The sequence below is a fragment of the Anolis carolinensis genome, chromosome 3 (assembly GCF_035594765.1).
Source record: "Anolis carolinensis isolate JA03-04 chromosome 3, rAnoCar3.1.pri, whole genome shotgun sequence".
NCBI classification, from domain to species: Eukaryota; Metazoa; Chordata; class Lepidosauria; order Squamata; family Dactyloidae; genus Anolis; species Anolis carolinensis.
The window spans coordinates 217,061,384-217,084,201 of NC_085843.1; the positions used below are offsets into that span (position 1 = coordinate 217,061,384).

Here is a 22,818-nt window from a genome sequence, read left to right on the forward strand (position 1 = left end):
CGCAATCCACGAATGCCCTGCAGGTGGCCCGATTCTCTAGCCCCGATAGGCAGATTGGCACTACTAGCATGCGTTTGTCTCGACTCACCAGCCTTTCCGGAGATTCTGGGGCTCGCACCTCCTCCTCCGCTCGCCTCCCGGCTGCTGGCTTGGGCTTTGAGGGTTTTGGCGGCTCCCCCTTCCGGGCCCAACATTCCGCTGCTCGATGGCCCGTCTTCCCACATACAAAGCATCCCGGCTTGGGTTTGTTGTCATCTCCTTTTAAGGGGATCCCCGGCCTCCCTCCGGGCCTTTCCTGCTTCCTCGTTTCTCCTCGACCTCTCGCCGCCGGTCTTTGCTGGCCGCCGCCGCCCCTGAAACGCTTCACCTGGGCCAGGGTGGATTCGACGCGCCCCGCTAGTTGTATCCAGCCCTGGAGTGTTTCTGGGTCGTCTCTATGCGCCGCCCAACTAAAAACCTCGGGGCGTAGTCCCTCTTTGAATATCTCCACTTTGGTCACTTCAGACCACTCTGGTACCTTTTCCGCGAGATGGAGGAATTCCTCTGCGTACTCGGGCACCGTTTTGTCCCTCTGCTTTATTCCTTTAAGCTGGTCTCGAGCCCTCAATTGCTCTAGCCGGTCTCTGAACCGGTTTTCCAGTGCGGCGAGGAAGCGGGGCACTGACCTCAGGCACGGGTCGCGTCTGGCATGTAGTTGCACATACCAGCTGGCCGCTCCTCTCTTTAGTGTGTTGCCGATGGCCCGAACCATGCTTGCTTCGGAGGGGAATGTGTGTGCATTGTCTTCTATATATCCTCTGACGCTAATGAGGAAAAAGTTCAGTTCAGATGATTCCCCTCCGTATTCCAGTTTGAGATCTTCCCTCCTTTGCATCCATTCTGCGGCCCGTTGCTGCTGTCTGGGAGGCATGGGGAAGGGTTGCATCGGGTTTCCTTGGACGGCCCCTTTGAACACGCCGCGCCCCACTCCGGCGGTCGTTCTGCGCGGCTCCCGAAATTCTGCCGCTGCTGTCGGCCTTTCTACCCATCCGAATGCGGGCCTCGCTGTAGCCCCCGCACCTCGCCTTCCCTCGTCGTACGGCACATCCTCCTCCTCTTCCTGGATCTCCGGCTCCTCTCCGCCTTCGTCCGCTAATCCACTGGACCCGATCCCTGGCCTCAGTGGTCTTTCCACCCCGACGCCCATTCGGGGGGTTGGAAGCTGGGTTGGAAGTTCTGTTGGAGTTGGCAGCCTCAGAGTTCCCAGAGCTTGCTGGCGCTCCACTTCACGCGCCATTCTGTCTCGGAACTCCAGTTCCTGCCAGTATTCTTCATCCCCCTCGCTCCTCGCCGCCACGGGGCTCTGCGTTGAGGCGCGCTGGCCCCTCTGGCTCCAATCTTCTTCCTTACGTGGCTCTGTCTCGGCGCCATATCGGGTGGGCTCCTTCTGGAGATTCTCTTCCAATAGTGGCATCAACCTCCCCACGGTTTCCGACAGCCTGGATAAATTCGTTTCCAGGATTGATAACCGCAGGGCCACGGTCTCCGGCATGCTTCCTCCAGATCCCCAACTGGTTTCTGCCGCCGCCGAAACGCCTCTTCCTCCTCTGGGAATCCTCTGGGTCACGCCGTTCGGCTTGGGGTACCCCGTAGAGGAAGCTATGGCTTGCAGCGTCTCTTCCCCCAACGGCCGGGCTCCTGGCAAAGGCCTCTCTGCTCCATTAGGGCTTTGATCTCCTTCTCCACTCATTATCACTTCACTGCGAATTCGCAGGAGGGTGAGAACGGGATTCTCGACTTAAATGTCAGGCTCACTTCAAAGGACCAGTCTGAACGCAGATCAGAGATAGCTGCTCTCAAATCCAATCTTTATTGAAGAATACATGACTTTGGAAAAGTCGAGAATGACCTAATGTTTACATACACTCATTTTTATCACCTCTGATGCAACGTAACACCACACGCAAATATCATCATCAAACCCCACCCTTTGTATCACATTTCTACTATTCCCACACACTATACCAATTATAATTGTTTATACTTTCAACCCTGAGTTCCCAGTCTCATTCTATCTTCTCCCGCCAGGTGCTTTCAGGGTTATTTATGTTATGACTCCAAGTCCAGGGCTTGGAAATCCAGCCCTGGGACTTGGTTCCATGACACATAGGGTATAGCATATATTGGGCACTGGAAAACACTTCTGAAGCACTGCTGTTTTTATGCAGCGACAAATCTCTGTTTTCCTAATAATAAATAAAATAAAACTTTATTTGTATTCCACCCTATCTCCCCAAGGGGACTCAGAGATCAGAGATAACAACTGAAACCATTGCCCTGCATAATTATATCTGGTTGTATATCACATGAGAAGATTCTACTCTAAAGAGTTTTTGACTCTTCTCTGAAAGGTCATGCTTTTATTAAAAAGTTATGATCTTCAAAAGGCATTATTCCAAAAGGTCATGAATGCCATTTTCCAAAATTGAGACTGTCAGCAACATTTTATTAACCCAATTTTACAAAGTATACCAGGGAACTGAAAGGTTCTATATTGATTACGTTTGATGGACCAGCCTCTCTTCAAATTATAGCCAAAGCTGCTGGTTTTTGTGCTGCAGGAATAGCTAGACAGTGAGGGATTGACTATGTCTCTAAAGCTTGTGCATTTGGCAGAGGACACTGGAGAGCTTTGTGAGAGTAAGAATTTGTTTCTTGTCTAATTACGAAGCACAGGAGCTCCTTAACATCTTCCAAAGCATGTATGGCCACCACACATTCAGAAGATGGATGAAGTAGATGGACCTACAGTATAGGGCTATTTTCTACCAACTCAACTCTGGCAGCCATTCCTTGACTGGTTACCTCCTTCGCTACCAAAGACAACTTTGATGGACTGTGGGGAAAAAACCTGATTCACTGACAGGTGCTCATTGGGACTTGCTTGGCTATAGATGAAAAGATCAGCTTGAAAGCCTGGGGCACTGTGGCTCCTCCAACTCAGCTTTCTATGATAGTGTTTGAAATACATATCAGTCTGGTTGAATTTCTGGAGTCTGCTCTTCTGCCCTCTGTTGAATACCTGAACAGATAGACCATTAACTCCAAAATGGACAAAATATATTTAGATAATTCTCTGAACCCTGCAAAGCTCATTTCAGCTCGTTTGCCTTTATTATTTAAACAAATGTCTCAAGGATGGAGAGGAGTCTCAGCATAAATTTTTACTCCTTCAGGGGAGCTATCAGGACTGCAATGCTTTAGTTATAGACTAACCATAGTGGCAAGGATGGGTAGGTTGGCTTTCCATGTCAGCAGGACAGGGAATTTGCTCTAGAATTTAGTAAGAAATGCAAAGATCCCATCTCAGGTCTTGAATCTATTCAGGTCACACTCCCGTCTGGATTTTTTTAAAATTCAAACCAAAACCCAAAGCAAATATTCCACCCACTGAATGCAGGAGTCACCAGCTGTCACCAGCATGCTGCACAGCAGGGAGTGAGGCTCTAATATTACAAAGGTGACAATCTGTGAAGCACTATGGGAAACTGAAATGCTGCTGCTGCTGCTGCGATCAGAGCCAAAGTGCCTGAGGGAAGCCGCCCACCTTCCATCAAAACGTAAAGAGGCTATGAATGTCCTGCCAACCATCCAACAATCTGAGTGCCAGGAAAGGGGGTTGAGCAATAAATTGGCACATTGATTTTGCACATTGCTTTGCATTGCCTGACTTATACTTTTTTTTAGTCTGATAGAGGGGTTGTCAGGAGTATTTGCAAAGTCAGATCTGCCTGCCAACCTACTATCATATCTCTTCCCCCATCTCTATCAACAAATCTGAGACACTTTCCCCCTTAATCTAAAACTAATATCAGTTTCAATGATGAGCGTCAAACCATGGCTAAAGTTATTTTAAAAAATGAAGGAGGGATAACCAGATGGTCATATAAAATATTTAGTTTATACATTTGAACGTTTGCCTTTCCTCAGTGGCAAACTCTGAAAAATCAATAATATATTTGATATTTTTCAGAATGTCCCTCATGAAGAACTTTTGTTTGAAACATGCATGGCATGGCATGGCATGTCTTAAAATATTCTGCAATAATAGGGTTTTTTTCTCTCCCTTGTCTCTTCTTGTGGATTCCTGCTGATAGAGAGATAGATTTTTTTCACTTTCACCCCAAAGGTTATTGTTTCACATTTCCAAAACTGGACTGTAAAATGAAAAAATAAGCTCTAACATTTAACTGTTGGGCACTGGTAGTTCAAACAATACCCTTATCTGAAACAATTAGTTTTTTGAATGAAGGAAAGAAAATTAGCAGTTCAGTTTGAAAGAGGCTGACTTTTTAAAACTATGTGCAAAGAGAAGCAAGTGACTGCTGACATTATAAGATCTTTAATACACTGCCATGAGCATTTGTGTATTCCCCTAAAACATGTGGATTTAAGAGGCAAATACTGATTTATAAAGGAGAGACTTGAGAGTTCTGCCACTCATGCCATCTCAAAAAGGAGCCTTTCCATTTTTCCCTGCATACATAGAGAATATATGATGCCCGTCAATAAAGAGATTTTGGTACTTTGAACAGACTGAGCTGCTGTGTAAGGCCTGGGGTGTATCCCTACTGCCAGGTTATAGCACTTTGACATCACTTTAATTGCCATCCCACATAGCCATGAAGTTTGTAGTTGCCTCAGACAATGGGAATTCTTTAATGAATCCTCTGAATTATTTCACTAGGGCCCTCTGGCAGAGCAGCATAAAACTAGAAATCCTAGGATTGTACTGAAAAGCACCATGCAAGAGAATTCAAAAATTGTAGACTTAGACATCTGGACTGCATACACAGATATACATAACTACTTAGTTGCCTCTTAGACATTGGTTTACGTTACTGGTCCTATATTCACCTTTTCTTCAAATCAATCCCACAGCATGGTGTGTGGTAGATTGTTGTCTTGCATCTTGACTTCATGCATCAGCCCTTCCATCCTTTGCTTCTTTAGTTTGCACTACTTATATTAAAAACTCAGTAGAAGTACACACAAATAGATAAATAATGCAGTCACATTGACTTGAAAAACACCCAGTTGCTATTGATGGCTAACATTTTCTCCATAGAGCATGTAGAAAACAACATACTGGTTTATTGGAGACAATGGGATGATGAATTCTTGTGGAGGTACCAGCTTGGGGAAGGCTGGGAAATTACTTTACTTATGGCCAGCTAATAATTGTAATGATGAGATGAGATCTGAATAGGATTGGAAAAAGAATAGTCTCTAATTTTGTCATTCTTGATTGAAAAATGATTTCATGATATGCTAAAAGATTTGGATAAAAAAGCAGCTCCTCCTTCAATTGTTTTTTCCACCTATGCCCAGAAATCAAAAGACCACTTCTGTGTTTGGTCAGCAGCACCAATAAGAAAACAACATTCCAGGAAAACGTTTATTTTGTGCACATACAAACATGGGAAAACTGCACAAAACCCTTGCTGAAAAATTCTAAGAAGGTCCTGTTGTGTGAAAATAGGAAAGACTACAGGAATCTCATCCCAAGGGAGAAAATTCACAGAAAAGAATGAAATAGTCAATTGTTTACATTCCTAGACTACCATCCTATAGCAATACGCCTCTTGCAGAAGAGGTCATGCTGTGAGTAGTTTGACATTCTCATGACTTAAAGACAAAGGCATCCAAACTTCCCTACATAAGCAGTAGCAACTATAAACAACAAAGAATGCACAATCCCAGGCATCTACTACACCAAGAGTTCTCAAACTTATGGGAATCCTTTGTTGGCCGGGTGGCAGATGGATGGAGAGTATTTGTGTGAACTAACTCACACAATGCAAAAAAAGAAAAGAGAGAACAATACAATATTTGACATAAACAAATTAATATTTCAGTGAAAGAACCCCGGAGCAATCCAGTCCAATCTCCTTCTGCCATGCAGGAAAAGCACAATCGAAGCATCCCCAACAAATGACCAGTCAGCTTTGTAATAATAAATAATGATGATGATGAGGATGATGATAATAACAATAACAATAATAATAATAATAATATCAGAAACCGCAGAGCCCATCCAGTCCAACCCCCTTCTGCCATGCAGTAAAAACACAATCAAAGCACTACCAACACATGGTTATCCAGTCTTTGTAGTAGTAGTAGCAGTAGTAGTATTAGTAATAATAATAACAACAGAAACAACAACAGCAGCAGTAGCAGCAGCAGCAGCAGAAACCCCTGAAGCCATCCAGTCTAATCCCCTTCTGCAATGCAGTAAAAAAAACAACCCATAATCATGGCACCCTCTGGGCGGTGGGAGAGAATTAGGGTTTTGGAAGCAAGAGAGCGGGGGGAGGGCAGGTATGATGCAAGGTCTGGACAAGAGGGAGGCGGGGATAAAGGCTATAGGACCAGGAAGGACACTGCTGCTGCTGCTGCTACTGCTGTTTCCAGCAGCTCAAAACTTTAATTTCCCTGCATTTTTCAGGAGAAAAGAGGAGATGGGAAGCAGCCTGTTGCCATGGAGCTCCTCGCTATCACTTGCGGAGCACAGTGAGAACCCCTGCATACACCATTACCAGAGGAAAAAGCTGGCACCAGGCAAAGTCATCTGTTGAGTGTTTAAAGCAATGAACCTCAAACTATTTGATGTGGGGGGCCAACAACGTTTCTCCCACACCAATGCAACAAGAATTGATACCACATGGGTGCCCATTGGCTACATTTATTTCTCTCTTTCCTAAAACCTGTCAAGAATCAACAGCTGGCAGCTCATGGGGCATCACTTTGAGTAACTTCTTTAATGTACAGGGAGTTCCCAAGTTATGAACAAGATAGGTCCTGTAGGTTTTTTCTTAAGTTGAATTTGTTTGTAAGTCAGAACAGGTACATTTTTAAAGTGTAACTCCAACCAATAAATATATATATTTAAGTTTTGAATAGCATAGAGAAGGGTTAACACCCCTGTAGGGTTTGTTTTGTTGTCTGTGCCCCTGTTCAGATTTCACCTTACTTTCTGTTCCTGTGATAACTGGATTTTGAAAAAAAATGGCTTGTTGTGGAAACAAGGATTGGCGATAAAGCTTCAGTTGAGGTAGGAGTGACTTTCCTTTCTGAGGGGTAGATTTTTTTCACTTCCTTTTGTCTCAGGAGGAGGAGGAGATGCTTAGTTTTTTTCAGTCCTCCCAGGCAAACTATCATGGAAGATGTGGTCTAGAAAATTGGTTATCAAAAAAGCGTGACTTTTCAAGCCATGCCTTCCACAGTTTCTTAACTCTGAATAAATCCAAGCATTAAAGAATCTGGCAGTTGGCAATAAATGTGACCTATGCTGGGAAGCACAACTGGAACCTTCTCTGCCAAACAGCAAGACAGTTACTCCTCCGCTTTTGTAAGCTTTGATTATTTACAGATTTCTTTTAATATGGTCTTTCCAGGAATATCTTGGGGCCCTTCTACACAGCCCTAAAACTCGGGCTAAAAATGGTTTAGTCTGAGGTGCCCAGATGACATTTCAGGAGAATCCATTTCAAACTAGAGTAAACCAAATTTACTCGATTTAATGCAGGTTTTAAAAACACCTGTTAAGATCTGGACCGTAAGCTAAGGTCTGGATCTTTAAGATCCCGAGGTCAGTTCCCACAGCCATCCCACTTCTTTAGGCTCCCAAAAGCCCAGAGGAGTAGGATGGCACTCTCTCCCAGTCCCCCATTCCCTCCCCATGCATTATTCCCCCCATGCATTATTTTGTCTATTCTACACCATACCCTTTGTCTTCTGAATTTCAATCAATATGGGGTACATATTTCTCATCATTCCTCATTCCAGCAGCCCTGTCAGCTTCGATTCTCTTTATGTAAACTAAGCAGACAAAGGAAGAACTCTGCCATGGTAGGAAAGGCTGATATGATTTCCAAGGTTTCCACATTTGTTAAAGAATTGCTTATACGATCTATACTTAACCTTTAACAAATCTTCTACTAAAGTCTCTTTGCAAAAAGGACCAGTACATTTGATTCATCTTTATCTCACTTCCAACAAACTTCCACAAAGAAACCAAATGCACATTTGTAATAGTGGAGATTGTGGCATCTCTTACAGAGGTTGTGTTCAGGCAAAGAGCACAAACCTACGGTGAAATAATATAGACAGGTTCAGTTGAGAGGAGTTCATGACACCTCCATCATGTTTGCTGCTGCACAGCTTTGGGACTTTTCAAAGCTGTTCTAATTTCAAAGAAGATGCACAGATGGAAGAATCCCTTTCTTTTTCTTCATGTACACATTCATATCACCTCAGTTATTGCTTCTGAGTCACCCCTGAACATTTAATTCAAATATGGATATTAACTGGCAGTTTGTCAATCTCATATGGTTAGCAAAAGAGATAAGACACTGTGAAAAGACTGAGCTTCAGTTCAACTTCCTATGTGATATCAGAGCAGATTTATTTACAGACTCCATCTGATAAGCACTGTTTCCTTTTAATCTATGCATTAATTAACCATGACATATGTATTTTCCTTCAAGATTAGACTTCATTTAATCTTTTTGACTGACTTTTGCCTTTTCCGACAGGATTGGAAGGATTTTTTTTTGTCAGGAGAGACTTGAGAAACTGCAAATCACTTCTGCTGTGAGATAATTGGCTGGCAAGGACGTTGCCCAGGGGACGCCCAGATGTTTTTGATGTTTTTACCATCCTTTTGGATTCTTCTCTCATGTTCCCGCATGGAGCTGGAGCTGATAGAGGGAGCTCATCCGCGTTCTCCCTGGGTTGGATTTGAATTGGCAACCTTCAGGTCAGCAACCCAACCTTTAAGTCATCAGTCCTGCCGGCCCAAGGGTTTAACCCACTGCGCCACTGGGGACCCCACTGGAAGGTTATAAGCCAATATCATACATTTCCTTTTCTTGCTATGAGTGGGAAACTTCTATAAAATTATTCTGCATTGATGAATTAGAATGACAAATATCTATGTAACTTGCCTATTTTTATTAGGATAGAAGTTCATTGATGATAAACTCCTGGCCCCTCAGCTTTCCTACAATCTCCCAAAGCCTCGGGATTGTGGAAATAACAGGAAAGATAAGAGCAAGGAGCTTTCCTGGCTGCTCCCTTAAAGCCCCACTTAAGATGGTGGGTTGTGTACTCTTGTACTCACTCTCGCACTAGCTCTTAACTCAAATCTTGGCTTGCATGTCAAAGCAAAAAAAAAAGCGAATGATGTTTCGTATCTCAAAAACTTGTAAGTTTTTCACTTGTAAGTCAAGGTTTCACTGTATTCTTCTTTCTCAATAACCACTAGTTAACTACAGACCTCATCAGACGGGGCTATTTTCAGTGGCACATGCCGGTTCAGCTTTAGTTTAGCCACAGAGTCCGCTGGCTCCCATCCCACAAGGCTTTCCATGTTGTATTGGTAACAATGGGAGGAAGCTGGGAAGTGGATGTTTCCCCTCGTTCGATGTGGTTTCTGGTAAGAAGGGAGATATGGGGCGTGGGACCAGATTCACCATGATCCGTGGCAATTCCGGTAGCCAATATGATGAGGTCCTTAGTCAGTGGGCAAACTATGGCCCTCCTGATGTAGTTAAAGTGCAAGTCCTATAATTTTTCTGGCTACCTTAGCTAGAGCTCACTGGAGTTGCAATCTAACATTATCTAGAAGATTGCTATACCCCTATCATAGCTATATATTTTTTCATGTCAGGAGCAACCGGAGTTGCTTCTGGAGTGAGAATTGGCTGTCTGCAAGGACGTTGCCCAGTGGATGCTCGGATGTTTTGATGTTTTACCATCCTTGTGGGAGGCTTCTCTCATGTCCCCGCATGGAGCTGGAGCTGATAGAGGGAGCTCATCCGCGTTCCCCCCGGGTGGGATTCGAACCTGGCATCCTTCAGGTCAGCAACCCAACCTTCAAGTCACAAGGCTTTTATCCCCTAGGCCACCGGAGGCTCCACCATAACTATTAACTTTCTTGTTGTTAGGTATACTCTTGTAAATAAGAATGCAACCACCTGGGATTTGATTAATCCTTGTTAAATAAGGTAAGGCAAGAATAAAGAACAGGCAGGTAGTAGATGAACTCTTACATACATTTATAAAATGTTTCATTTTAAAACAATAATTTTGTTTTGAATGCGGGCTACTTCTAATTATAAAGTCTAATTTGGAGAAAAATGGCTTTGTAAAAAATGGTTTGAAGAGGAAAAGTCTAAGCTGGAGGTTTAATGCTTCATGGCTGGCAACCACATTGCATCGTAACACACTTAAACCCCATGTTTTGTAGCAAAACAGTTAACAATTTGACCCTATAGCAGTCTTCTAGATCAAAGCTTTCCAAACATTTCATATTGGTGACACTCTTTAAAGATATGCATCATTTCACGACACAGTTATTCAGTTTTACTAGTAAACCAGAGGTTAAACCAATTCCTTATAAGAAATATGGACACATACCGGTATATAAATTCAAATAATGAAATTTATGGAGACACAACATATCTCATGAAAACCTTTCATTTATATTTTTTAAATATATTATTTATTGTTTATTTTATAGACAGAGGTGTCTTGTTACGTTGACACCTATAAACGGAAGGCAACACACTTTGAAAAGCTCTGTTCTAGATGAAATTATATTGCTACTCCAGTGAGTTCTAACCAAGTAGCCAGTGATGAAAAATATAGGGCTTGCACTTCAACAACATCAGGTGGATCCCAACTAAGGTCAAACAACATTGACTCACCTGCTACACAGAGTCCACATGACATACAGCTGGATTCACAGTAACACTGCATCAGCCATTTGGTGCAAAGGGAAATGGGATTTTGCGATGTTTTGGAGGTCTGGATGGCTAGATTTGAATGAATCAGGCCCGATCTAGTGTCCACACATTCAACAGACCCACTATTATGTTCACGGCCACAAGCAGTTTCCTCATAATGGCTTGTATCCCTCCCTAAAGAGATAAAAACACGCCCCCCCCCTCCATTCTCTCATTTAAAAACAATTAAAAACCCACTTTTGCTCACTAGCACATGGAGAGGAGGAGGATTAGATGACTATATACAGCTAAAATACCTCTGACTGAAAATTGTTTTCATACTCTGACTCTGTTGGCTTGGTTGGCCTTGTTGACATCATCATTAATGTTAAATTAATTTTAGCATTATTGCAAATGAACCTTGGGTGGTTTCTGTGAAGTGAGGTTCATGTTTTTATGTTGATATAATTTAAGTTAAATTTAATTTAGTTTTAGGTTGTATGTTATAATTTGGTCATATACGTGCGTTTATTTTTGGTTTATTGTGGTATATGCTGGTTTATTTTGGTTTCTGGTAAGTTTATTATAGTATTTATATTTATTGTTGTTTCACGCATTGAATGTTTGCCTTTTTGTTGCTGGAATCTGCCCTGAGTCCCCTCGGGGAGATAGGGCAGAATATAAATATATTATTATTATTGTTGTTGTTGTTGTTGTTATTATCATCATCATCATCATCATCATCATCATCATCATCATCATCATCATCGGAGACATCACTTTTGGCGAGGCTGCAACAAGGTGTTGAGTGACGTGACCAGGAAAATCGAGGCCACTGGCTAGCTGCTGTGAGGAAACTGCTTGTGCTGACCAAAAGGGCCTTTGGAACACATCTGGATTCATCAGTTTATCCCAGGACAATTGAGTAAGTATAGACATAACTTGAGTTATACTTAGAGTAGGCTCACTAAAGTTAATGGGATTTATTTTAGTAGTAACTATTCCCATTTATTTCATTGACTCTCCCCTAGGTAAAGGTTTTCCCCTGATGTTAAGTCTAGTCATGTCTGACTCTGGGGGTTGGTGCTCATTTCCATTTCTAAGCCGAAGAGCCGGCGTTGTCTGTAGACACCTCCAAAGTCATGTAGCCACATGACTGCATGGAGCGCCATTACCTTCCCGCTGGAGCGGTACCTATTAATCTACTCACAATTGCATGTTTTCGAACTGCTAGGTTGGCAGAAGCTGGAGCTAACAGCAGGAGCTCACTCCGCTCCCAGGATTTGAACCTGTGACCTTTTGGTCTGCAAGTTCAGCAGCTCAGTGCTTTAAAACACTTTACCACCAGGGCTCTCCCCTAAATGAGATTATATATGGATTCAAACCATTCTAATTTGGTTACCACTGGTTTTCAAAAGCTTCTAAAGTTTAATGCTCAACTCCTGCATTTTATGGTATAAAGATACCAAATTCAACCGTAAGCAGGGAAAATTTAAATACAAGAGAACAGACTATCATCTTATACAAGGACTCGGTTTTCAATGACAAATTAGAGCAAATTACATTGGTGTCTGCTGGCGCACTTGCTTGTTACTTCTAACTCTGCCTCTAGACCTGACAACACAGGACATTCATTCTGCCAAAATAGGGGATTTTTTGGCTTCACTGGTCAGACAGAACAGCTCTCACGGGAAGAGCTTTAATGACTGCAATAGAAAACTGAAGTTTCATTTCTTTCTTTCACAGTCTTTGTCATGTCCTTGATCTTTCACCACTCTTTTACAAAGGGAGGCAAAGCAAAGAATTATCTTTCTACTTACATGAACACAGTCTCATTGTAACACCCAAAACTACAAAACACAGTCCTACGGGGTTATGGCTTTAACAACATCAATTTTGTTTTCCCTGTATATTTTTTATCTATAATCTATGTCTAATGGAAACAGCAGTCGGTTCTGATAGCTCTGTGGTTCTGTTAAGTGCATTCAAGTTAACTCTAACTTAATGGGGATACCTATAGGTTTTATTGGCAAGTGCTCTTCATGATGTCCGGAACTGTACAATGTGCATTTTGAATTGGGATTCTATTTAATGGTCAACACAGCTACGCCTGCAGCAAGTGAAGGAAAATGTTGTTAGTGGAATTTGTAAGGGTGCTCAAATTATAGTCTGTCTATTAGATTTAAGCTTGGTGAGATCAACAGAAAAAGAAGAACTGCCATGAAGACTGACTGAGTCTCATTTTGCTGGAACCGAAATTCCTTCTGTAGGTGGATCAGGAATCTTTTCTTTAATTTTTTTATTAATGCAAAGTTTTTAAAGTGGAAGTAAAATTCCAAAGGAAGGTTAGGATCAAGGTCTGGGGCAGGTGTCAGGAAAATAGTGGGGTATGGAGGTGGGGAAGGGGGGTGTTGGATGGACAGGGGGCGGAGAGATCATGAGAAAGGTTGTACAGGATAGAAAAGGGATACTAAAAAGAAAATAAAAAGAACAAAAGGGGGGAGTTTGTTTGACTTCCATTCTTCTTTCTTCCGTTTGTGTTATTCTTCTTCATCAGTTCGATATATTTTTATCTTTTTCTTTCTGATTTATTAAGTTCCTCAATATTTTACTTGAGTTCCATTTTTAGGTATTCTTTGAAGCTTGTCCAATCTGTCTCCTTCATAACTACCAGTGTTTCCTTTCAATAAAAAGGTTAGCCTATCCATATCTTTTATCTCAATTATTTTCTCTATTATACTTCTTTTGTTGGGGTGCATTCCAGTTTCCAAAGTTTTGCAAATATAATTCTGGCTGCTGTTATAAAATATATAAAAGTTTGTCTTTATTTGGGCTCGCAATTTCTTGTGAATCTTGCATTCCAAGTAAATAATACTCTGGTCTCAGTGCCAAATTTATCTTTAATATTTTATTGCATTCTTCATGGATCATTTTCTAATATCTAGAGGTTTTTTTTGCAGTTCCACCACATATGGAAATAGGATCCTGTTTGATGCTTGCATTTCCAACATTTGTTATCTTTATTTTTATACATTATTCCCAGGTTTTTTTGGTGTCATATACCATCTGTGAATCATTTTGGCCAATTTTCTTTGAGATCTGTGGCATATGTATATTTGAGTTTCTTTAACCAGATTTGCTCCCACTCTTTTAGTTTTATAGGTCTGTCAATGTTTCTCAGGATTCTTTATCCTTATTTGAAAAGGACTATTAATGCTATTTCAAATTGCACTGTGAGCTCTCATTATAATATGGAAAGCATTAAATCTGAGCCTACAAGCTATGATAATTTACTAACTTCTTTAGAGTCTTTTGCTCAGTTAGTCTTGTCCTTGCATAGGATACTACTCGTACATGGGCTACAATTCCCAGAATCTACCAGTCAGCATGGCTAATGCATACTGCAGCACAACTAAGTTTTCCTAGATTTGACTCAGGCCCACATATCCTGCTCATCGCAAAAAGAAAAAATCAGAAGTTGCAAAAATTCAAGGAATTCACTTAATTGAGCCTGCAACAAAAGAATTATTTAAATGTAAACATTCTATTTTCAGGACATTCTGCAGACAGGTTTTCTTAAGGCAAAATATTTAATTTTTAATTTAATATAAACCCCTGCAGGATTCTATAAGCAGCTGAGCTGGCCATAAAAAAGATCTATGTTAGAACCATGCCTTCGTTAGCCCAATAGAAAGAAAATAAAAATATATACATAATTTCAAGAATCTTCAGATCACTTCATGAAGCAAGATATACTTTAAAAAGGAGGGTGATAGGGGTGTGGAGAAAACCACATTTTGACCTTGAAGCTTTGCATCTACACATGGCCCTATTATAGAAAGGTGTAGGAAGGACTGGAGAACATTAAAAAAGGGTCAACTGCATGAAGTAATCGCCAGAAATTAGTCCGTACTAGTCCCCCTTGAAATCTTAAGCCACATATCTTGCTGGTGAACTAAAAGGGGTACTGGAATGCCCAGATGTCTCAAAATAGGCCTTGGACAACATCTGTAGTCACAGCATGGTCCATCAGAAAAGACAGAAGCCTGTATGAGTTTTTGTTGAGTTTCACTGCCTTCCTCCAGTACCATCAGAGCATCTGTAAGAATCTATGGTCAGTTTACTGATCCTTTTGTATTAACACATCCAAATTATACCTGAAGCCATCACCCTTAAGTCTGTAACATCAAAGCTGGTCTTGATAGAAGGACTCAGTGTAGTTTGAGCTTCTGTCACATAGATCCACAAATGCAGTCACAGAATCAGAGTTGGAATGGATCTCAAAGTCCAAATCCCTGTTATGTAGGAATACACAACTACAGCATTCCCAAAAGACGGTCATCCAATCTTCAATGAAAGAGAGGTCACAAGTGTATTCAACTGTTGAACAGTTCAACCAATCCGTTTTTCCTAATGTTTAGGTGGAATCTCTTTTCTTATAATCTGAATCCACTGATTCATGTTATAGTTTCTGGAGAATATAAACTCATTCTATCTTCCAATTATGAAGTGGAGCCCCCAGATGGCGTAGTGGACTAAGTGACTGGAAGGTTGGGTTGCTGACCTGAAAGTTGCCAGGTTCGAATCCCACCTGGGGAGAGTGCGGATGAGCTCCCTCTATCAGCTCCAGCTCCATGTGGGGACACGAGAGAAGCCTCCCACAAGGATGGTAAAACATCAAAACATCCGGGCGTCCCCTGGGCAACGTCCTTGCAGACGGCCAATTCTCTCACTCCAGAAGCAACTTCGGTTGCTCCTGACACGAAAAAAAAAACATTATGAAGTTAAGCATGTGACATTAGGGTCTACAGATTTTTAGAGTCCTCTTCAAAGCATTTTCCCCTTTTGAATAATTTCTCAAAATGGGGGGGGGGGGGGTTGAAGCAAAACAAATAAGTCAAAAACAATAATGTATACAGTATTAGAGACTACAATTGGCACTCTTTTCTTTCTATACAACTTGAACAGATACATACATCTTTAAATGGTAGTTTTGCTTTAGGGCTTTCAAGTTCAAAATTAAGGAGTTTAAAATATTAATGTCAAGCAAATATATCATTTCATTGGAAGCATCTCACGTTCAACCCTCAGTGAAATTGATCAGTCCCTGAATGGGAGGCTATTGAGACCTTCAACTGCACAGTGCTGAACATTTCAAAGTAAAAGCTGAATAGAAGAGTAATAAATAAATCCCTTTTATATAGTGTCCATCAAATGAATCTTGGAGATTTTACCTAAAATAATGTAATTAAACCAATTAAACCAATTCAGCCTAATTAAAGTAAGTACAGAAGGCACAGAAGAGTGAGGCAAATGATTTAGACATATTATCGTGGTCCAACAAATAAATATATATGCCTCAGTAAGTTACCTACCTTTGCATCCATTTGCACTCACATGTTTCCTCTGGAGTATGACTCCTGTATTTAATAAACTTCAAATTATTTTGATCGCCATTTACCATAGAATCATAGAATTGTAGAGTTGGAAGTGACCTCACAGGCCATCCAGTCCAACCCCCTGCAAAAAGCAGGAAAATCTCATTCAAAGCACCCCTGACAGATGGCATCCAGCCTTTGCTTAAAAGCCTCCAAAGAAGGAACCTCCACCACACTCTGGGGCAGAGAATTCCACTGCCAAACAGCTCTCACAGTGAGGAAGTTCTTCCTAATGTTCAGGTGGAATCTCCTTTCCTGTAGTTTGAAGCCATTGTTCCGCATCCTAGTCTGCAGGGCAGCAGAAAACAAGCTTGCTCCCTCCTCCCTATGACTTCCTCTCACATATTTGTAGATGGCTATCATGTCTCCTCTCAGCCTTCTCTTCTGCAGGCTAAGCATGCTCAGTTCTTTTAGCCGCTCCTCATAGGGCTTGTTCTCCAGACCCTTAATCATTTTAGTTCCCTCCTCTGTGCCAGTTTGCCATTTCCTGCCATTTCCAGCCTTCCTACACCTTAGGTTGCTACCCTCCAATTGTGTGATTCACAGAGACCACGAAGAAGGACAGGTCGCTTACCTGTAAATGTATTTCTTCAAATGGTCTTCTCTGAATTCACACAACCTGCCCATTCTTCCTTTCTTTCAAAGCAAACCTCCTCCTTTCTAGCTGCAGCTACGACCTAGGAACTGGGGACTCGGGAGCCAGGGCACCATTTATGCCCCGGGGAGGAGTGGGCGGGGTTACTGCCAAAATTCAAAGTCAAAACCTGGGAAAAGTTTCTATTTGAGCCTGCGCAGACACAGTAAAGCAATTGTGTGATTCACAGAGACCATGAAGAAGAAACACAGTTTGTGAACCCTTGTAAACATTGCAAAGTGTTTTCCTGATAGGTACTCCAGAATCACATTTGTATGTGTGATCCAGCGATCATGGAAAAGTACATTTTCCAAGCTCCGGATTGAACTTAGCAATTAAATATGGAAAGCAAGAGTTCTGCCTCTGTGCACTAGAATATTCATGTACAGATGTCTCTCCAGCAAAGCCATGAACAAGAATGAGCATTCATGGGAAAGACAGATTTAGAATGTAAATGAATAGGTTACATATGAGAGAAAAGTTTTCTAATATTTCATCATTTTAACCCAAAGATACTTGGGTGCAAATGTATGATCTTACCTTCAATTTCATTCTCTTCAAGATTGATTGTTTCAAGAGCTTGCAAGGAGGTCAGCTGTTCTGGAAACAGCTGGAATTTATTCCTAGAAAGGTTGATAAGCCTTAGATGTGACAGCATTCGGACTTCTTCTGGAAGGTGATGAATGAAATTCCCTTCTAGATTAAGTTCTGCAATTGGACAGGATAGAAAATGGTAATTATTGACAGATTGGAAAGTTCTCCTGTTAAATCTTATGCCTATTAGCAACAAGAAATAAGAAACAAGGATTGTAGGAGAGTTGAAACCAAATAAATGGTGTCTCCTTTATTACATTACAACCTCTAGTTGTAATCCCATTTCCAGCACAGAAATGCTGACTTGGTGATTTTGGAAGTAGTGGTCCAAAAAAAGCAACCATATTAATATTTCTGTTGTTCTATGAATACAAGCCTACACAGTTGAATCCAAGCTAAAAATTGTAATCACTGCACGAAGAGCCCTTTCCGACATATTAGTTATTATTATAGTATGCCTTCAAGTCATTTCTCATTTATAGAGACTACAAGGCAAACCTACCATAGGGGGTTTTTTCTCATTATTTGTTCAGAAGGGGTTTGCCTTTTACTTTCTCTGAGGTTGAGAGACTGTGACTTCCTAAAATCAACCAGTGAGTATTTGAACCCTGGTCTCCAAAGTAGTAAACCAATGCTCAAACCACTACAGCACACTGGCTCTCTATTACTGAGGACAAATCATAGAATCATAGAATTATAGAGTTGGAAGAGACCTCACAGGCCATCCAGTCCAACCCCCTGCAAGAAGCAGGAAAATCACATTCAAAGCACCCCTGACAGATGGCCATCCAGCCTTTGCTTAAAAGCCTCCAAAGGAGCCTCCACCACACTCCGGGGCAGAGAGTTCCACTGCCAAACAGCTCTCACAATGAGGAAGTTCTTCCTAATATTCAGGTGGAATCTCCTTTCTTGTAGTTTAAAGCCATTATTCCGTGTCCTAGGGCAGCAGAAAAGAAGCTTGCTCCCTCCTCCCTATGACTTCCTCTCACATATACATGGCTATCATGTTCCCTCTCAGCCTTCTCTTCTGCAGACTAAACATGCCCAGCTCTTTAAGCCGCTCCTCATAGGGCTTGTTCTCCAGATTCTTAATTATTTTAGTCGCCCTCCTCTGGACACATTCCGGCTTGTCAACATCTCCCTTAAATTGCGGTGCCCAGAACTGGACACAGTATTCCAGGTGAAACAAGTGTTTTCTTAACAAGTAGATCTTTTTGATCTTGCAGATCAAAAAAGTATACTCTTGCTTCATTACACTGTAATTGAAATCCTTCATCAAAATACACTCCAGGACAGTATGCAGTAATTAAAACTGCAATCCCCAGATAACTAAACACATTGTAACAATACATTATTCACTATTATTTTAGCTCCTCCAAACCATAGACCATTTTCCCTTCTTCCTTAAGCCCCAAATCTTATCTCCATCAGCACAAAACTCTCTATGTGTCAACCTCAGACCCTAATGATGCCAGTTCGAGCCCAGTCTGCACACCTCTGACTTTTGATATATTCTATTCCCCTACATTCCCTCTTCAGAGCCTCCCTGAGCTGCGATGAGCTACTTTCATGCCAAATCTCTCTAGCACTTTCACACTACACAGTTATAGGACTATGGTTCCCATTCACTTGCCATTGCAAAACCCATGGAATCCTGAGATATGTGATCTGGCAATTCACTGCCTACAAATTATAAACAGCCCTCCCTAAACTAAAAATCCCAGTATTCCATTGTGGAAAGGTTTAGATCAGAACTTTCCACACTTTTCATGTTGGTGTTGTGACTCAGCCACAAGCTAGCCAGGTTCAGGATGAAGAAGAAGGGGATTTTGGTTTTCAGATCTAAGAGCCGGCAGAGTCAGAAGTTGATTTAGAGATGCAGGCTGACTCAGAGGCTGGAGACTTGCAGTTTCAGTTTGAGCAGAATGAACTGTTGACCCCAGAAGCTATAGATAACGGACAGGCTGACATTCCTATGGGAAATAATGAGGGAGAGAGAGAGAGAGTTCAATCCCATCTCAGGTGCATGATAACAATGGCATAAGCAATGATTTATCTAGGGAGGACCGTCTATCTTGGAGGGGTTCTCAGGTCCGAAGGAGTGAGAGACTGGCGCACAAAAAAGAGGCCAGCTCTGGGAAAAGAAACACCTTTCTGGGTTGCTTTTAAAAGTGTACTTTGCAGATTGCTTCTTTGTCAAAGCAAATCCTCGCTTCCTCTATGTGGATGTTCTCGTCTCCTGTGTTCTTGGATCTTTGTACTTCTGGGCCTTGTTCTTGGAATCTATTGACTACTGCCCTGCTTTATGGATTATTACTCTGGCTGTGTTTTATGGACTAATGGACCTTGTTTATGGATTAATGGACATTTTCATGTCTTATGATACAATTGGATTCTTATTGACTCTTTCATTGCAACTTTGAAAACCTTTTTGATTGCCTGCTTGATTTATATACTGCTTTGCTTAATAAAAACTTCCAAAAGACTTTCTTCTGTGTCTGACTGGATATCTATAGCAAGGTGAACTATTCTGAGGTGTGACAGTTGGTGATACATTGTTTAGACATGCATCATTTCTTGACACAGTAATTCAGTTTTACTAGTAGTTCAACACTAACCCCTTTTAAGAGATATGGAGATATATGCATACATAAATTATAATTACAAAATGTATGGGAACACAACATTTCTCATGAAAACTTTTCCTCCTCTAGCAGAGGTTTCTTCTTACATTCGCCTGACATGCTTGCACACTGCAGCTGACACTCTAATATCACAACACACCGTTTGGAAAGATCTGGTTTGGATTATTAAAGTAGAAGTGTATAATTGAGTATTGTGAAAGGACATTTAGCTACACATAATTACACTTTGAACAAGAGGCATGCTGAAACCAATGAGAGTTAATTCAGACATACTAGTGATTTTATCAGGCTTTCATGAAGTATGACTGGAGAGACTTAGTCAACTACCTTTTAACATAAATGCCAGCACTTTCAGCTTAAACAGCCAGTGACCTAAATCTAATTTCCTCTCAGTATAGCATAAATATCCACAAGCAGATCTACTCTACATTGAACTATATAACCTCTCCCTGACTTGATCTAAAGCCCTCTCAAATGGTAATTTTATGCATCATGGCAAGCAAGTAGGATCAGAGAAGCATCTGGCTACATCCCCATAGCCAGGTTTGCAATGTTTACATCAGTGTTGGGATGCCTGTAGTACTCTGGAAGATCTCAATGCTAATGTCATCATCTTCCATCTGACTATGGTAATATAGCCAGACGCATCACCAAGTCTGTCTGTTTGTTATGAAGCATGACGATGCATGCTGCAGGTGCTTTACAATACGTTTGGGGAGGGAACGTTTAGTACTACAGAGGGAGGGTAGAAATACCAATGCCTGCAGCACCCTAAAAAGGACATCTACTGTATTTCATTGATTCTAAGGCACCACTGATTCTAGACAAACACTAATTTCAGTACCACCGACAGAAAAAAAAAAGCTTTATTTATATATTTTTAAAAGCATGAGTGATTCTAAGGCACACCTCATTCTTCAAGATGGAAAAAGTGCATAATAGAATCAATGAAATACAGCATATGCAAAGGGACATTTACACATGACTCTATTTGTGAGAGATTTCTGCAAAGCTTTTCTTAGGATTGGTGAGGTGTGAAGTGAATAAGATACCACAGTCAAAATTCTGGCAATTGTGTGATTGCATTAGCTGCTCTTGCACAACCAACTTCAAAGGCAGATCTAATCCCTAAACATGGAACTCAATCATGAATGGGCTCACTCTAGAATATTCTAATAATTTCCACCAATCATGGAAAATTAAAATATCTGAAAAAAGATAGCATGTTATATTGTTGAGTTACAATAAAATATCAGCCTTGTTTTTTCCCATATTGAATCTCAACGTTCCCCTTTCTCAATCACTACTGCGTGGGAAACTGAAGGCATATTAAAATAGATGTCTAGAATTATTAAGGTTCAGAAATTCAGGTGGGAATTTTCAGAAAGCATCCATTTAAAAAATTAGGAAACAGTCTTGATAGTTTAGAGAGGTATTTTGAGTCTTCATTCAATAGACCACTTCGGGGTGAGAAGGGCGGAATATAAATACTGTAAATAAATAAATAAATAAATAAATATTCTTTCTAATGAGAAGTCTACAGGAATCTCTGCTGACCAAAAGCATTTATTACTAAGACAGCACTTTGAAGAAGAGTGCCAAGGCTGCCCATTTGTGATTGTGCACTGCATGCCAAGCATCAAAAAGGTTTACCCCAAGGCAGCGTTCTTGCACAAACCTTACTTAATATCTTCACGAACGATCAGCCACAACCACCACTCACAAAGAGCTTTATATATGCTGATGACCTTGGCCTTACAACACAAGCAAAAGATTTTGAAACAGTTGAAAAACAACTCACCAATGCCTTGAAAGATCTCTCCAGCTACTACAAAGAGAACCACCTGAAGCCTAACCCTGCCAAGACACAAGTGTGTGCTTTCCACCTACGTAACCGCGAAGCCAACAGGAAACTGAAAGTTACTTGGGAAGGCCAAGAGCTCAAACACTGTTTCCATCCTAAATACCTTGGTGTCACCTTAGACCGAACACTAACATATAGGAAACACTGCACGAACACCAAGCACAAAGTAGCTGCGCGCAATAACATCCTGCGGAAACTGACTGGCAGCGCATGGGGAGCAGACCCACAAGTAATAAGAACATCAGCCCTGGCCTTGTCTTTCTCAACTGCAGAGTATGCCTGTCCTGTTTGGCACAAGTCTGCCCATGCAAAGCAGGTGGACATAGCACTGAATGAAACATGTAGAATCGTCACGGGATGCCTTAAACCTACACCTGTTGATAAACTCTACAAGTTAGCTGGCATTGCCTCTCCTGACGTGTGACGGGAAGTTGCTGCTAACGGTGAGAGAAAAAAGGTCGAACATTGTGAAAGCCACCCACTGCATGGCTATCACCCTCCTCCCACCAGACTCAAATCAAGGAAGGGCTTCATGAGAACCACCACTCCTCTTGATGTTCCTCCAGCAACAGCAAGGGTGTCCCTCTGGGCAGCTAAACCTGGCAATTCTAACTGGATGGCCCCCCATGAAGGTCTTCCTCCAGGGGCAAACCAAGAATGGGCAACTTGGAAGTCCCTGAACAGACTCAGAAGTGGAGTGGGCAGATCAAAAGACAACTTGGCAAGGTGGCACTACCTGGAGGAATCCTCCACCTTGTGTGACTGTGGAGCTGAACAAACAACTCAGCATATGTATGCTTGCCCACAATGCCCTGCCTCATGTACGGAGGAGGAGTTGTTTAAAGCTACAGACAATGCGGTTGCTATTGCCCGC

General features: G+C 41.6%; 1 protein-coding gene across 4 annotated transcripts in view; it reads right to left on the reverse strand.

The window, feature by feature from the left end:
• lrrc20 (leucine rich repeat containing 20) overlaps positions 1–22,818 on the reverse strand; it is a 158,797-nt gene that overhangs the window by 45,116 nt on the left and 90,863 nt on the right. For 3 of the 4 annotated variants that reach the window (XM_008106656.2, XM_008106657.2, XM_062976217.1), the window contains exon 4: positions 17,382–17,549. The exons of the other annotated variant lie outside the window; for it this stretch is intronic. In XM_008106656.2, coding sequence (XP_008104863.1) covers positions 17,382–17,549 — 168 coding nt within the window. The remainder of the gene's footprint in view (positions 1–17,381; positions 17,550–22,818) is intronic. 4 annotated transcript variants of the gene reach the window in all.